This window comes from Gavialis gangeticus, unplaced genomic scaffold (assembly GCF_001723915.1).
Source record: "Gavialis gangeticus isolate Ggan-Ray unplaced genomic scaffold, GavGan_comp1, whole genome shotgun sequence".
Classification (NCBI taxonomy): Eukaryota; Metazoa; Chordata; order Crocodylia; family Gavialidae; genus Gavialis; species Gavialis gangeticus.
In genome coordinates this window covers 19,573,777-19,590,314 of record NW_017729000.1, presented here as the reverse complement: position 1 = coordinate 19,590,314, position 16,538 = coordinate 19,573,777, and the positions used below count along the sequence as shown (strand labels likewise).

Sequence of the window (16,538 nt, the reverse complement as noted above, 5' to 3'; positions counted from 1 at the left end):
ACATGTCTTAGTGATGCTTTAAAGCACAATAAAATAAGCTAATACACATTAATCTGCACATGTAGACATGCCCAAAAACATTAATTAAGCCTTGGAATACCAGTGTGATAGATACATTAAGATATAGAGATCAAGTGACTTGGTCAGAGGTATACAAGTTGGTGGTAGAAACAGAATCCAGGGGCTCCCCTGGTTTACTCACTAAAAGTCACAGTTCCTTTCATGAGAAACAGTAGTGGAACATGTCCAACTTGTTCAGTTCTAGCCCGGTTGGAAAGATGCAATGAGTAACTGATCTTGTGACTTCACAGACCAGCCCAGGAGATTTTGTATAGAATATAGGTAATGTTTTACAAGACTCCAAGGAAATGTAGGTCAAAGAAAAAGCTGAATGTGTCATTTCATCAAGAATCCATGACTTTCCCAGTATTTGAAGATATTTTTCACACTAGGCCTCCATAATGATTTGGAAGTTCAGAGCTGGAAATGATGGACGCCTGTACATGAGTCGCAGCAGACTCGATTAATCGGTAATTACTGCACTTCAGCAGCCTCCAGCATCTCGTGTATCAGCACCCCCACACTTAAAAATGGCAGTGTTATTTGAAACTTGTTTGACAAGCTTTAGATAAAGTGCTCCTGCTGCCATTTTTAAGCATGGGGATGCTGATATACAAGATGCTCCAGGTTCTTAAATGAGAGCAGCTCTCTGAGCCACTCTAATTAAAGCACCCCACTCCCAAAGCACATGTATAAATGCCTGATCTTTGCAATTAACTCCCATCCCTGCGAACTAAGCTGAAAATCTGACCACTGATGAATTTTGTGGAAGTTTTAGATGTGGATTTCTATCCTGATCTAGACAGTGCATCTCAATCTGCCTCATATGTGTATATAAAAGTGCCATACTATTCCATTAGCTGGCATGTGTTTGCAAGCATTCTGGTCACCTCTGAGGTATTTTGCTTTGCCCTCCTAACCATACATAACTGAGTTAGGGATAGAAGCAGGAATGTATTTGCATTAAAAGCAGAGATGCTGTGCCTTGAAGTAGATTTGCTTTGCAAGAATACATGGGCTAGATACAGATGTTACACCTATAATGCTTTAAGTGCACCGAAAGCTCTCTAAAGTCATAACTGCACAGACATTCATGGCTCTCAGAGCACTTTAAAAATGGTGGATCCTGCTCTAAGTTAACCCTTGATGGAAGAGGTATTAAACTAAAGCGCTTTCTGGTACAGCACTTTATCAACTGTCTGTGCCAAATCCCATCCAGGGTTAACTTAGAGTACGATCACCGCCATCCCGGGCAGTGTTGCACAGGGCCATTCTCTAGCCTTGGGCAGACAGGTCAGTGATATCCGCACCCCGTCAGCTGTCACCGACCTGAGTTAGTGACAGCCTCTGATCCCAGCCCCACTTTGTCTCTCTGGCCAGCTGTAAGCTGCAGCCAGTCGGCAAGGGGAGGCTGGGGAAAACAGGGTCTCTCTCCCTGCAGCAGCCCCAGGCCTGTGGCGTGCTGTAGCCTGGATGGGGCAGCTGGGGAGACGCAGAGCCCAGACTCCTTTCCCCTGCAGCTCCCCTGGCCAGGCAATGGCACATCGCAGGGCCAGGGCTACTGTTGGGACAAGGAGCCTAGATCCCTTTTGCTCCACAGCACCTCCCAGGCTGGCCAAGAGGGCTGCCCAGCTGGTGGGGAACAGGTCCAGGGTCTCTTTCACCGCAGCAGCCCTGACACTGTGATGTACCGCTGCCTGGCTGGGGGACTGTGGGGGAAGGGGTCCAGGCCCCCCCCCCACCTCCAACCACTAATACAGCAAAGCTACCAGCTAAGAAAAAAAAATATTCCACCATCATACCTGATGTCTTATTTCTTTTCATTATTAATTACACCTGATTTCTAAAATAGTCACTGCCACCTGGTGTCATGTGGCTTTTCAGAAAGAATGTGGGGCTTTAATTTCTGAGCTAATCGGTACCAATTAGAATTTGAGACCATTCTGTCTGCTTACCCTATATCCTGGCTGAGCAGGCATAGGCTGGGCCAAGGATCTGCCAAACAGCGTCAGGGAGGAGTTTCTTTCTAGGTAGCGGACGGTAACTGAACTTCTGCTGTTGCAAGCAAAAAAAGCAGCTTTGTTCCATGAATCTTTCCCCCATTTCACAGAGTTAGCAAAGTGAAACATAGTTAATGTGAAAGAGTTAGCAAACCTCATTGCCTTTAAATATGAATGAATGTAAGTGTGCAGTACAGAAATCAGCATGACATGTATAGGGAGGAGTTATATAGTGTAATGGCTTTATTTCTCTTGGTGGAGTGTCACTGAGTAGAGATACGATTTGCAAACTGATGGACTGTACCTAAGTAAGTTTCTTGTATAGCAAGGATCAGAGAAGGCTACAGAGTCAAATTTCTCTAAATATGTGAGAGAAGGGAATAGGGGCAATGAGCACTGTACATTTCTGCACATGGGTTTGGTATATTCATAGTTGTGGTGCCCCTGAGCTCCCTTTACAGCTCTTGGAGGAGGAGGGGGAGGGCATGGGAACACAAACCTTTTACCCCACCACAGTAACAAGCAGAGTTGGCTGGGAACACATTCAGGACCATAACAAGGGACAAGACTGCACACTATGTAAAGAGCTGCCACCAGAGTACAGTACAGTGGCCAAACGCTTACCCTTACACTTTTCAGTGACCCTGCTTTGCAGATGAATTTGGTTCACATGATCATGGCTAACTCTACATTGCAACAGTAACAACATGAGTGAATTTTGCCCTCCAAGCATATTGCCAAAGCTACCTCTTTAATTCTTACAGCACCCTAACTGAAACAGGAAAGTAAGTGGTGTTTATCCCCTCTTACAGATGGAGGAAATGAGATAGAAATGTTAAGTGACTTACCCGAAGCTGAAGGGAAAACTACCATCAGAGTTCCTGTTCCAACAGTCGGAGCACACCTGGATTTGTCCCAAATGTTTATTTTCAGGCTTAAGAGCAAACTGCAAAGTTTTTTAATGCAGAATGAGTCTCCTTATGTTGCATTAACTTTGTCTGTTGTCTTTAAAATTAAGGTTGTGCTTGGAAAAACTGTCAGAAGAACAGACTGAGTTTTGGCTGTGGTTGTGAAAGAAGGGAAGGAGCAGAGGGATAACTTATTTGTGGATAACTTACTGAGGATTTTTGTGGGTGATATCTTGTTGGACTCTTATATAGTTGGGAGGGATAGACAGTCTTTCAGGTACAAAGCTTGTCCATGGACGGTCTACTCCACTGTGGCATCTGGTTTTCCCTGGGGTCCTGTTTATTTCCTAGCTGTACAGATTAGTTGATTGAGATCTAAAGAGGTCAAAGGATTTGCCTGAGATAGCACAGTGAGTGTCTGGCTCACGTTAGAAGGTAGGCCTTCCAGCTTAATAGCTATTTGCACCAAGTTCTGGTAGGGCACATAGCCCATCCTACCTTGCCTGACCTTCCTCTCTCATGCACTGTAAATTGGGAGTGACTGTACTCAAGTTACTAGGATTACAATGGTGTGTCCCAGTGTAGGTGCTACTGAAATCTGAATAATAACTGTGCACACCATAGGCATGTGCATACAAGCACAACCCTGTCAACGGTGACACCTTGCATGCTCCCCTGGTGTTATCTGTGTCCATTCCCCAGGTTAGAATTTGCTCTATAGGAGACTGTTTCTAACATAGTTTAAATATAGACCTGTGAGAAAACACAACAGCCAAATACACCAGTGCACTGCTGGTTACCTGCAGACAGTCTCAGTAATGCCCTTTTGAAACCTCAGTGGGCAATAACTACATTATATGACTTACCCAACCAAGTAAGATTCAGGTAGGTGACTTGAAGCAACAAGTTAAATTGATTATTGCCCACTTTTTCCTGTGTGAATTCAAATTCAAAGGTCTTAAATATCCCTCTCCATCTGGTAATTAAGCAACATAGTATTGAACCACATTTATTATGGTGTGTTCTTGTGTATGTCAAGTCATGATGCAGGTTGCAAATGATGCCACAATACACAGGAGGACTGATACGTTCAGTGATGTTGTATTCACATACACGTTATGCCATGCGTGACAAAGCCAGATCAGGTTTGTTTACCTTACTTTTTCCTTGGCTGGGCCTTGCTTGCTTTATTATAGAATTAACCAGCTTTATAAGAGAAAAGCTCAAGGCATAGGCCTGTGAGGTGCTAACATTACCAGAGAGGGTTTATCCATGTCATTTTCCTTTGATTGCCACAGGGATGGAGAGTGCTTCCCTGTTGCACAATTACAGTATTGACAATTGGTGTGAGCCTCTTCAAAAACTAATCATCTCTTTTCCTCAACCCTCCATGTAATATATAATAATGCCCACTCCACAGAATAATAGGCTTTGGTAAGACCTCAAGCTCAAAATTAACAATTGTGCAGAATTAGCAAGGAAAAGGAAACAAACCTTTTGTGCCACCCTGGGCTCATTTCATAACACAGGATCTACCTTGGCATTTCCTATCATTCTACCTCCTTCAGAGTTTAAATCACTTTTATTAACACTTTTTTTCTAGGTATTGATTTGTTCTTAGTGGGGCTTCTTACGCAGCCACAGAGGTAACCTGTGCCTAAATATACTCCTCCCTCCTGGAACAGGCCTGAATGATTGACCATTAGTAGATGCTGATGAAGGCCCTAAGGGACCTTGTTGCCATGACACCATGGAGACAGAAATTATGAAACTAAGTTGAATGGTGAGGCCTCATGTGGTCTTTGGTAACAGTGCAATTCACAGTTTTCTGCATTTCCAATTTTCTGGTCTGCATTGCTAATTATTAAACACAGAAGAGTAAGGAAAAGCTCTCTGTTGCTGTTAATCTCACTGATGACTACACATCAATCCAAGCATTGGTTTTGAAGCTGCCTAGAGAAAGGGTCTTACTGGGAGATGTGCTGCTAAAGCTGCAGTGTTTGGATCCAGTTTTCATTCAGGCCTAAGGTCTTCTCCTATTTATGACAAAAGTGATTCTCAAGCCTAAGTGAAAAGTGGCATGGCCAGGCATTGCAGAAACTGGTTTCTATAAAAGTTTAGCCCATGCAAAAATCAACATCCTGTGTGCACTTGGAGCAAGAAATTCCAAAATTAGGCCCACCTCCATATCATACCCTTTCTAGGATGGGACATGCACCTTATGCATGCACCACGTGCCCTTTTCCTACTCTTATGCATGCACCACGTGCCCTTTTCCTACTCTTCAACATGGATGTTACTTTGTGGCAGAAGGCAATGAATATATCTGTGAAAATAAAGTATTGTTCCTCTAATCTGTTTATGAAGTACAGGACAAATAGAGGCCCAGTTTTCCTATCCTGTTCTGAATAGTGTTTTCTCCCTTGTTGCTACTAAGCCTTTTCCCACTACTTGCTGATGGCTGTTATACATAGGACTACACCTCTAACTTCATACATGACACCCACAATTGCTCAAGTTGGCATAATATTGATTTGTATAAAAAAGACAAGTGACAAGTTAAAAAAAACCAGAAAAAATAAACTTTATAATAAATCGTTCTAGTAATTTTTTTAAAGTTTGGTAAAAAGCAATGGTGTAGTTATTGACATTCAGCTAATGTATTTGACTCCAAAGTCTATGAAGTATACTGTTCCTAGTCAAATGTCAGAAACCTGCCTTGTTTACCACTACTGTCTCATTCTTGCTAGTGTATCTTATTAATGCCATTAATCCTTATTTTTCTCCACATAACTCTGGGGCTTTTTCTGTTTCTATGTAATATTTGACATTTCCCAGTCCTACAGTATCAGCAATAATTCTTCTTGCTCTTGTACTGGAGACTTAACATTGCCAGCCTTGACACAAACTCGAACACATGCATACTTGATGGAAAAAATCCTCCCCCAAAGTCAGCCCACCCGCTGTGAGCAAACCCATAATTACTACACTGAAGACAAGTCGTGGAATTTAGATGCTCTCCCCAGACCAGCAGAATCTTTATTTTCTGTTGTTGTTTTTATTTAAAAAAACCTGCAGGTCAGCAGAATTCCTGCTGGCGATTAAAAGAACTAGAGTTAGATCCTGCTGTGAGTGATGCCATTTCTGATTTGTAGAGAGATCATTTATCTTGGTACTTCAGGCACTTCCTTCCCCCCCACCTGTATCATACTCCAGAATTCAAGAGCTTGCACTGCAGTGCTCAGATAGGGGATAATAGAACTGAATAAATGTTTGTGCTCAATATGGTGTTCCATAAATCAGGCTCTGGCACTGTTTTTTTCTACTTTGTGGAAGAATCAGGCTAGCTACCAACTTCAGACATTTATTTTTTTAGATCGGGGTCAGCAGTGTTTTCCATCTGGGGGGGGGGGTGGAGTTGGGGGAGGATTGCCAGAATGACGCAGCTCAGTTGGAAACAGGCAGGCATTAGGACTCCGTGACCTCTAGGCATTTCTGCCCGCCACTCTGCTCAGCTGCAGCATGAAGAAGCAAAAGCCGTGCTTCTGCCAAAGGCAGCTGTGCTGTCCAGCTGTGGCAGGGCACAGACAGAGCTCCCCCTCCACTGGACCTCCAGGTAGCTGACTGCAGCTTGACACAGGGAGAGCCCCTGTGGGCTGGATCCAAAGGCTCCGTGGGCCACAAGTTGCTGACTCCTGCCCTAGATGCAAGTCAGGTCAGGATGGAAGAGCAGATGCAGCGGAAGAGGCTTTTGTGAAGAGAATGTCAATCCAGCACTGACACAACTATACACAGGAGTGTATACATCCACTAGACAAAGGTAGCAAAGGCCTCAGCAGAACAAACCTTCCCATGGCACTCTGCTAATAATCCTCAATTCAGAGGGGGTTTTTTTAGAAATGAAAGGGTCAGGAGGATGTCTCAGGCTTGAGTCATTAGTTTCTCTGACTCTGCAGACAAATATCCATATGCAATCATGAAGACTAAAAGTAGCTTTAAAGAAAAGGTAAACACATGCTGAGTTGATGGCATTCAGGAAATTCATTTATTTGTCAATGTAATCGACAGATAAATTGTAGTGTTTCATTGGTCTCCATCAGCTGTTCAAACTATGATTTATTTACAGTAGCAAGATTAAACCATGTGTTGTAGTAGCTACAAAATATTTACATTGACTTCCAGTAACTCACCGCTTATTTTCAGAGAACAGGAATGGGATGTACAGCAGGAATGGGATGCATCTTTTGGGGTACTGTTAGATGGTTGATCTATTGGTCTCCTGCATTTGTTAAGAGTAAGCCAGCTTTAATAGGATTGGATAATATCCTTTAAATGCAGGCCTTTGTTTTCCATCAGATCCTGTCCTAGTATAACTGGGTCGATTCACAGTGACTTAATTGGAGTCATAACTGCTTATGCCTAATCTGACTTTAGTCCTGCCATTCTAGTGTTCTTCACCTTTGGACTGATTCCTGCTGTGCACTGACAGCCTGTTTTGTAATTCTAGCTCGTAATTTAGGAAATTCATATTTTATAGATTGTGATTTTTATGACACTTTGAACAGAGCTGTAAGGCTAGAGAAATGAAAATAAGATTGTTGTATGTAATTTTAAATTTCCAGAAGAAATGAAAGCACAATAGTTTTGCTGCCCGTTACATTTTAGTGTTAGACTTCACTGTTTAGTATGTGTCTTTTGGGGACATCCAAATGCTGATACCAGTGTTTCCTTATTCATTATAGGGAGGAGGAATTAAACTGAAAAAATGAAAAAACAAAACCGCTCCCCCCACCCACCACAAAACCCCACCACATCTCCTCTGATGGGGTTTTACCTTCACATAAAGACTTCAGTGTCCAAGACACTTTCCAGGCTTGGCCTCAAATGTAGAAGGACACCTAGCAAATATTATAAACAAAACTGAGTACAGCTCAAGTTGCAGTCCCATTCCTCCCTCTCTCTTTTTTAAAAATGCTAAGCCCTCAGATATAAATATCAGTTAGAAAAAAATGTGCTGTAAGAGCTGGTTATTCCATATATCCTCACTTTGAGATTTCTTGCATCTTTCTCTGAGACCTCTGGTACTGGCAGAGGCAGGACACGGGATGAGAGAAACCTGGGTTCAGATTCACAGCGGCAATCCCTTGTTTTAGACTTTCAGATAATCATTATCTTCCAAGACTCCTGTAACTTTAAAAATATACCAAATCATCATATAGGAGCTCGTATAGAAATGCTCTTATATAAAGTATATGATCAAGTATTCTCCTGGTTTTTGCTCCCCTGTGCAATTGCTACATGACCAGCCTTTCCTCTTCAGAAGATACTGATTTGACCTACTGTTTGCTTTATGCTGATGATTTTTTTTTTCCTTCTGTTCTGCAGTTTTTGAAGAGCCTGAAGACCCAAGTAACAGGTCATTTTTTTCTGAAATCATCTCTTCAATTTCTGATGTTAAATTCAGTCACAGCGGGAGGTATATCATGACCCGGGATTATCTCACGGTCAAAGTATGGGACCTGAACATGGAGAACAGACCCATCGAGACGTACCAGGTACTACTTTCTCAGAGGTGATTGTATACCAGACCAGGGATGCTCAACCTCTGGCCTGCGGAGCCTTGGAATATGGGTCATGGGACTCCCCATAAGTCAGGAAATTTGGTGGCAGGTGAGCAGTGGCAGTTAATACCACCCCTCCCTGCTGCCAAAATCCCAAACTCAGCATGACAAGTCAGCCAGGCCACAACTGTCCCCCCATATGGCCAGATCAGGGCAGAGCTAAGTCCTCTTTCCCCACATGGCTGGATTAGAACCAGGCTGCCCCCCTGCCTGTCCTCCTTGCCACAGGGCCAAGCCATGCCTGCTCCCCCTACATGGCTGTTTTGGGGCTGGGCCATGCCTCCTTCCTCCCACAAGTCAGACCGTGACCCCCCCACCATGCAAGTCTGGATCAGAGCTGGGCCATGCCCCCTCTTCCCCGCTGAGCCAAGCCAAGTCCCTTTTCCTCACATGGCTGGATAGGGGCTGGGCTGCCCCACACAGCCCTCGTCTGTGCAGCCAAATTAGGCCCCACCGCACGCACCCCTGGTACTGGATTAGGTCCACTAGCAGGATCCAGCCTGCAGAGCAACCAGGCATTACCCATCTGGCTCCACACACAAAAAGGTTGAGCACTGTACTAGACATATGTGGGAACAAAGGGGGAAACACTCAGACTGCCCCTTTTGATGGGATGTGCTTGAGTTATCACAAGGAAGAAGTTAGGGTTAAAGAGCATAAAACTTAGGAGTACAAAATAAAAACAGTGTCTAAGAATTTGCACCTACTCTCTCTAAAGTTTTGCCTACAATTTTAAATTGGAGTACAATTCCTACATAAGCTTTATAATGACATAAAACATTGCTTTTATCCCAGTTGTAATTTTGGATGAATTGGTGAATGTGCAGGTTTACATTTGGGGTGTGTTTTGCATAAGGGCAGTGCAGGTTTTGTTAGCAGAGTTCTGATAACTGCCCTTAACCCAGACCTACTCTACCCTGTGCCAGTCTAGTGCCAAGCTCTTTGAGACAAATCCATCTTTATATACTATTTGGGGCCCTGCACTGCCAAATCATCAGTATATGGTGCTCAAGCTATATTTGAAATGGCACTCATTTTTTATTCACTGGAACTGGAAAATGATTGAAAATGTGTGAATGAATGCATTTAAAAGTTCTGTCCAACTCCATTTCAGAGAACACAGCAAGTCAGTCACTATATGCATCAGTGCCTTTGGTTGTGGATGGATTAATAAGTTACACATCAGGAACTCTAGTCACATTTTTAACTCACTGGACCATGTAGCTGAAATGCAAAACTATTAAGCAGAGATCCTGGTTTTCTCTGTTTAAAAATAGCAAATTTTCAAATTAAATTCTCCCCACCCACAGCCCAGCACCCCCCCAGCCCTGCTGGTGCCCCTCACTCACAACCCACAGTCTCCTGCCCCCTCTGCCCTGCTGGAGAGGGCCCCCAGCTGCCAGGGCTGTAGGGCCAGGGCCAGGACCCACAGCTCACAAAACTGCATGACGCCCCCTGCCTCCTTCCGTTCCCCACAGCACCAAGCAGCCCCTTGAAGGCTGGATCTCTGCCAGCTTGCAAGAGGAAACCTGCCATTTCTCACATTTTTCTCTTTTAAACGCATATTTTTGCATTTTTTTCCATGGCGAATGGAAAACCCAGATCCCTGCTAATAAGTAGCAATTTGGTATTAAAGGCACTGTACTAGGAAACAGGCACCTCTTTTTGTTCCATTTTAGACTTAAGGCATTCACTAAACCTCCAGAAAGCATGGTATTGTTTCTCATCCTGTCCTTTTTTTGCTGTCAGGTTCACGATTACCTCCGAAGCAAGCTGTGCTCTCTCTATGAGAATGACTGCATCTTTGATAAATTTGAATGTGTCTGGAATGGGTCTGACAGGTAAGAAACATCATTCTAGATTATAAGGGGGACTTTGCTCATGGATTCCCAAACTACAGATTGTGCTGTTCATTCTGCACTTAAGAAGTGCTGTAAGTTTAGAGATGACATTCTGTATTCTTTACAAAACAGAGCATTTGAATTCCTTCTTTATGTGCAAAACGGATCTCATCCTTAACCCTGGACCCTTGGTCATAATACTATTGGCTCTTCCCTTTCTTCTGCTGTGTAGTCCTTTCTCTGACATCTTGCTTGTTGGCATAGTGGTTTGGTGTAGAGCTTTAGAGGGTTTCCTTCATTTTTTTATTTTTATATATATATATATATATATATATATAGTGTAAAACAGAGACTGGCCAAAACCAGAACCTCATATCCAACCGTACCCAAATTTTAGGTGTTCAGGTTGGGTAATCTTGGATTAAAATCCTTGCATTTAAATACGCCAGTAAGCTTTTGGTTCTGCATCAAATCCACACATAGAAAAGAACTATTTTTTCTGGTTCTGGTTTGGATATGCCAATATGTCAGGAGACCTAAGGACAGAAGTTAAAAACTGGTATAAGTAATCAGAAACCAGTTCAAATCTGTAACACAAGAGAAGTTCAGTGCATATAAAACACTTTCAAAATGGATTAAGCCAGTTTAAGATAAATTAAGATCAATATAGTATCAGACTTAACTTATTTAAGTTAAATCAGTTAATTGAACTTCTGTCCCAGATCCCCTCCAGGTTCAAGTTACCTCACAGTCCCCCAGCATCCCAGGATGCTTTGCACCTCCCCTGCAATGCCCCCCCACCTTGCCTTCACAGGCTGGGAGGGCTAGCTTTGGTCCAAGCTGTCTGCTCTACCTAAACAGGGAGGCATGCTCTAGCAGTCTCCAACTTTGGGTCTGAGCCACTGCAGCCATGTGGCTGCATTTCCAGAATCAAAAGTTAATGTCTGTTCACTTGTTTATTGGTTCAATCTACGCAGCTTAGACTGACCTGTGAAGATTGAATTGATTCAGCCTTGGGCCTTTTCTGTACTTAGCCCAGGTGTTCTGTGAAATTTGGGCTCAACGTGATAACTTATTTTGGTCCAAAACTGCAAAAAGTAATATTACGCTAGGCAGAAGAAATCATTCAAGATGAGTTGATCTCAGAGGATTTACACAATTGTGTATCTAAATCTTGTAAGAATTCAACATCATCAAAATATTAAGACTCAATAGGGGCTAGGTTTAAATCCAAATCCCTTATCTAATCTAGATCAAGGAAGTTTCTCTGTAACTCATCAGTAGTTGGAAACAAAAGAGGCCAGTATTCAGGTTAGTCGAAACACTTGTCCCATATTATATAGTCCATATTTCGCTCATTGTTACGGGGAGGAGGAAATTTCATGGAAATTTCCCTAAGAAAGAAGTAAGGAAATAAACTTGAGGAGATGCATCCCAGCCTTACCAACAAATTCAAATATTTTTTATTCGATATGGTAGAAAAGGAATGGAGTTCTCCAGAACTTCCTGATCCTGAAATTATGTGAGGTTTGAAAAGAGTAGCATTTATCAGTCTAGTTCTCACCTCATTTGAACTCGGCAAATAGCAACATGGAAAAACAAACACATTAAGCCAGATCATCCCAGGAGAGGCCTGCAACCTGAGAGCAAATCTCTAGCAAACCACTATAGCAATCTCTAGCGAACAATTCAATGATGTTGACTCCCCCTTGGTTCTTCCTTCTGTGGAAGGATCATGAATCTGATCTGTTGTTTCAAGGGTCCAGAAGGGAGAGCTTAAAAGGACACTCCTGCTGCTGTGTCCTGTATGTTCAGTTCATCCCTTCTTTCTGCTTACTTTGCAGCGTCATAATGACTGGCTCCTACAACAATTTCTTCAGAATGTTTGATCGCAACACGAAGCGTGATGTCACCCTAGAGGCTTCGAGGGAAAACAGCAAGCCTCGGGCCATCCTCAAGCCCCGCAAAGTGTGTGTAGGGGGCAAACGAAGGAAAGATGAAATTAGTGTGGACAGTCTGGACTTTAGTAAAAAGATCTTGCATACAGCTTGGCACCCTTCAGAAAATATCATAGCAGTGGCAGCAACAAATAACCTGTATATATTTCAGGACAAGGTTAACTAGGAGGAAAAGTTATTCTTTAGGAATCTCATGTACTGAATACTAGTAAACACAAGATTTCAAATCTTTCTTTTTCTTTTTTTTTCCCCCTGTCCTTCCTGTTCATTTGTTTAATTATTCCTCTGCATATAACAACTGTGTAGAGGTGAACAAACAGATTCCAATGTCCCCAGCCTCCTCAAAACTTAAGAGTAACAGGTTGGCAAATCCAGTAGATATCACATTTTCGTTTTACTTTTTGGAGAACTGAACTCGACCAAATGACATGGTCCTTTTGATAGCAGGCTTGGATTTCTGATGCTTTTATTATACTGAGTAATCTTTGGTGGTTCCTAGTATTGTTTTGGTTGTAGGCGTCTGCTGATTTAAAATGAAGATAAACACTATATTATGTGATTTTTAAAAAGTCAGCTAAGGTCAGAAAAAAGGGTATGACCGTGTGTGCGTTTGTGTGTGTGTGTGTGTGTGTGCGTGCAGGTGCATGTGTACACATGCACATTGTTTAAGTAATCCCATTTTTTTAATATCATTTTGGAGATAATTCACTTGTTTTGTGCAAAATTAGAATGTTGTTCCCCTGCCAATGGCTTTTTAAATTCATATAGTTTTTGAACTGACAGCAAAACCAAACAAAAGTAGAAAAGATCAGATTTGCAGTGAATGAGTTTATAGGAGGGGGGGAATCAACTGTACACTAAGAACTGTATATTCTAATCAAGGCTGCTACCTTCCTTCTTCACAACCCACAGAAAGTCTTAAGGATTTGGCTCTGTAGATACTGTGGTGCCTTTTTTGGTATATGAAATACCTTTATAAATAATGCTTCCAAAATGCATTTATTGCAAACCAAAATGAATCTGGGCTTTTCTTCTACATAACTTATATTTTACTTTAGTCATTTTGAATTGTTCTGTTTTCATGTCTTGCATGTCATAACTGTTTCTGTTCCTTTTTTTAAATTAATTTATTTATTTATTCATTCAATTTATTTTTTTTAAAGATAAAATATAAGTTGCTAATTTATGACATTCTAAGGAAAACCACCATATATAGCTGCTAGCACCTGACTGCTTCACATAGAGGTTGTCCATGGTTCTACAGTATAATAATAATAATAAAAATAATAACTCTTCCTCTTTGCATGCAAGGCTGCCCCTTTCTATTGCAAGGATTATTCAGGTCCCTTCTTTATTTGAGGAATGATCCAATTAAAACAGAAGTTTTTATTCAGTCTGTGAACTGCTGCTGCAACAGAAGTAAAAACCAAACCACTATCGTGTTAAAAATGGATACCTAATGTGCTGTGCATTCTTTCTGCTTGTGAACAGTCAGCAATACAGCCAGCAGCTTTCATTGTTGCAGGAAAAGTTATACAAATTTTTAAAGGCAAAATGCACTCTTTCAAGCCTCTTATGTAAGGTGTGATTTGGATTTCCAGCATTTTCTGTTATGTCTTACCAAGTTAGATACCTTACAAGTGAGACTAACTGCCACTTTCTCAAGGGGCACTAAATCCCACAAGGAAATTACACAAAATGCATAGCTAACTGGGGACCTTCAGTAAATTTCTCTGGGGCAAGAGGAAGCCACAGTTCAAGTACTTGGAACCAAGCTTCTAATTGTTATTTAACTATTTAATACCCTGTCCACTCTTCATGAGACTGCTCAGGGCAGGACCGGATAAGAGTTTGCCTTGTTCAAAGGAATGATTACGAGAAAAAAAGAAAAAAAAAGTATGCTGGCTTATACATTTATTACAAGTAATGGCTTTCAGGAGTAACTTTTTTTTTTTAAATGAAATGGTTTAAAAAAATTAGCAAGAGTAAATGAGTCATTTTTTAAAAAAATGTTTCTTTTTTGTTCCTGTAAAGAAAGCCTGCACTCTGGCATCAGAAGTAAAAGTTGTCCCAAATGTGTTTTATGTGTGGATTCACTGATTGTTCTGCTTTCTAAATGGTATGCAATATATTAAGCCTTTGGCACCAGAATTATAGAAAGGAAAGTCAACTGTCTGCCAGGCTGCTCATGCTGTTGAAAGCCCTGCCATACCTAGCAACAAAACCAAATATATCCTGACATCTTGATGAACCTTTGGGCAACAGAGTGCATCTGACCCTGGAATTGGAAATCGTTTCCACCTTCAGCTTACTGGTTGGAATCTGCCCATCAGTAGGAACCTGATGCAGGCAGTTGCATAAGGGTGGGATCTACTGCCTGGTGGGAATCTGCAACAGCTTTGAGCATGGTATGATGATCCCGCTGGTGCAGATCTCTGGTTGTATCCACTGCTGAGATCGGCACCCATGCTGGGGGGTAGTATGAACTGCTTATGCTACATGAAATGTGTGATTCCACGAGCGCAGACAGTTCACAGCAGAAAGGCAGGGGAAAAGAAGGACAGGGAGGTAAAGTGATTTGGAAGTTTGTCTAGTCCCTAGAATGAATAAGAGCCAGCACCACCCACGCACTGTGGTTAGCAGTGTCAGAGGCACCACAGACCAAATGAAGGGACCAAGAGGAATCCTGCAAGTCAAAAACGATGCTTGTCAGCTGTGTAGAAAAATTCACTCGATTAATGCCTGTACCACAGCCGTTCCAAAAACCAAGACGGAGGGCAATCTTGGTGGTCAGTCAGGTTCCTTTCCAGAGCTTTAAAACTTGTGAGCATCTTTTTATTAAGAATGTGTTGGTAATTTGAGCAACGTACTGAGAAGTCTATGGCCTCATGCTAGTTCTCTGCAGAGCAAAGTCCCTGTAACAGCTGGTCCACAAGGGTGCAGGGCTGGTGCTCAACAATTCAAATTTCTCGTCAAAGAAGTAGATATTCAGGAGAATTTTGGTAAAAAATAATAATAATATCCTTTCCTATTTAGTTTTTCCTTGCCTCCATTCCCCAGCCTCATCAGGGATCCGGGTTTTCCATTTGCCGTGGAAAAATGCAGATTTTCTCCTTTACAGGAGAAAAACATGGGAAATCACAGGTTTCCTCTTGCAGGCTGGCTCAGTTCCAGCCTGCAAGGGGCAGGGGGCAGCAGGATGCAGGGGACACCACGGGCATGTCTGCATGCCCGCACATGGCTGGGAATAACAGCCCCAGGCAGCGGTGAAGCGCAGCTCCTGAAGGTAAGTCTAGAGGGGGGAGGATAGGGGCACAGGCAGTGTTAGAGAGGGGGGGCAGGTTGAGGCGGCGGCCATGGTGAGGAAGGGAGAGTGGGGCAGAGTTGGCAGCTGGGGTTGGTGGGGAGCTGCCCAGCCAGGGCACTGCCCAGAGCCAGATTGGGGATACGCTGCCACAAGGCCTGCAGCTGATGCCATGGAGCAGGGAGCAGGCAGGCTGGTCCTGTAGCCCTGGCAGCTGGGGGTCTGCTCTGGCAGGGCTAGGGACATAGGCAACTGGTAGGCGGTGCACATGCCCCCCTGATGGGGCCAGTGTCCCCTCTGACAGCTGACACTGATGCTGTTGGTAGGGCTGGTGCCCCCCCTTGACAGGGTCAGTGCCTTCTGCAGGTGCCCCTCCAGATTCAGGAGGTACCACTCAGTCATGGCTGGGGGAGGGGACAGAGGGCTGTGAGTCAGGAGTGAGGGATACCAGTAGGGCTGAAAGCGTGGGGGGCTGCATATTGGCTGTGAGGGGCATTGGAAGGGGTGGGGGGTTGTGGGCTAGGAGTGAAGGGCACTGGCCAGGCCAGGGAGCTGTGGCTTGGGAGTGAGGGGCAATGGCACAGGGAGAGGCAGCACACTGGCATATCAGGGTTGCTCAGCACCACAAAGCAGCTGGAGGGACAACTGCAGTTGGACCTACACCCTGGTGAGTGAAGGGGCAGGGTGAGCTCTGATTTTCTATGACGAAAAACCCAAAATCAAATGCCAAAATTTATAGGTATTTAGAAATTATTTTATTATAGTAATTGAGGCACTTGTAGGCTTCCAATTTTTTTTTTAATTGTAAATATATAAATAAAACATTGTGTTCAACTGGTCCCTATG

The 16,538-nt window shown here is 43.0% G+C and overlaps 1 protein-coding gene and 2 long non-coding RNA genes across 5 annotated transcripts in view; 1 reads left to right on the top strand and 2 right to left on the bottom strand.

Annotated features, from left to right (window-relative positions):
• The window catches only part of PPP2R2B (protein phosphatase 2 regulatory subunit Bbeta), a 354,176-nt gene extending 339,835 nt beyond the window's left edge, over window positions 1-14,341 (top strand). For all 3 annotated transcript variants that reach the window (XM_019506382.1, XM_019506383.1, XM_019506384.1), the window contains 3 exons: window positions 8,354-8,523; window positions 10,339-10,430; window positions 12,275-14,341. In XM_019506382.1, the coding sequence (XP_019361927.1) occupies window positions 8,354-8,523; window positions 10,339-10,430; window positions 12,275-12,554 (542 nt within the window). In that variant the 3' untranslated portion in view covers window positions 12,555-14,341. The remainder of the gene's footprint in view (window positions 1-8,353; window positions 8,524-10,338; window positions 10,431-12,274) is intronic.
• The window catches only part of LOC109290012, a 169,951-nt gene that overhangs the window by 86,883 nt on the left and 66,530 nt on the right, over window positions 1-16,538 (bottom strand). The gene's annotated exons all lie outside the window — the stretch shown is intronic.
• Window positions 13,146-15,723, bottom strand: LOC109290013. The gene is made up of 2 exons (XR_002095486.1): window positions 15,626-15,723; window positions 13,146-15,257 (listed from the first exon to the last, which is right to left on the bottom strand). It is a non-coding gene; the product is annotated as an uncharacterized LOC109290013 (long non-coding RNA).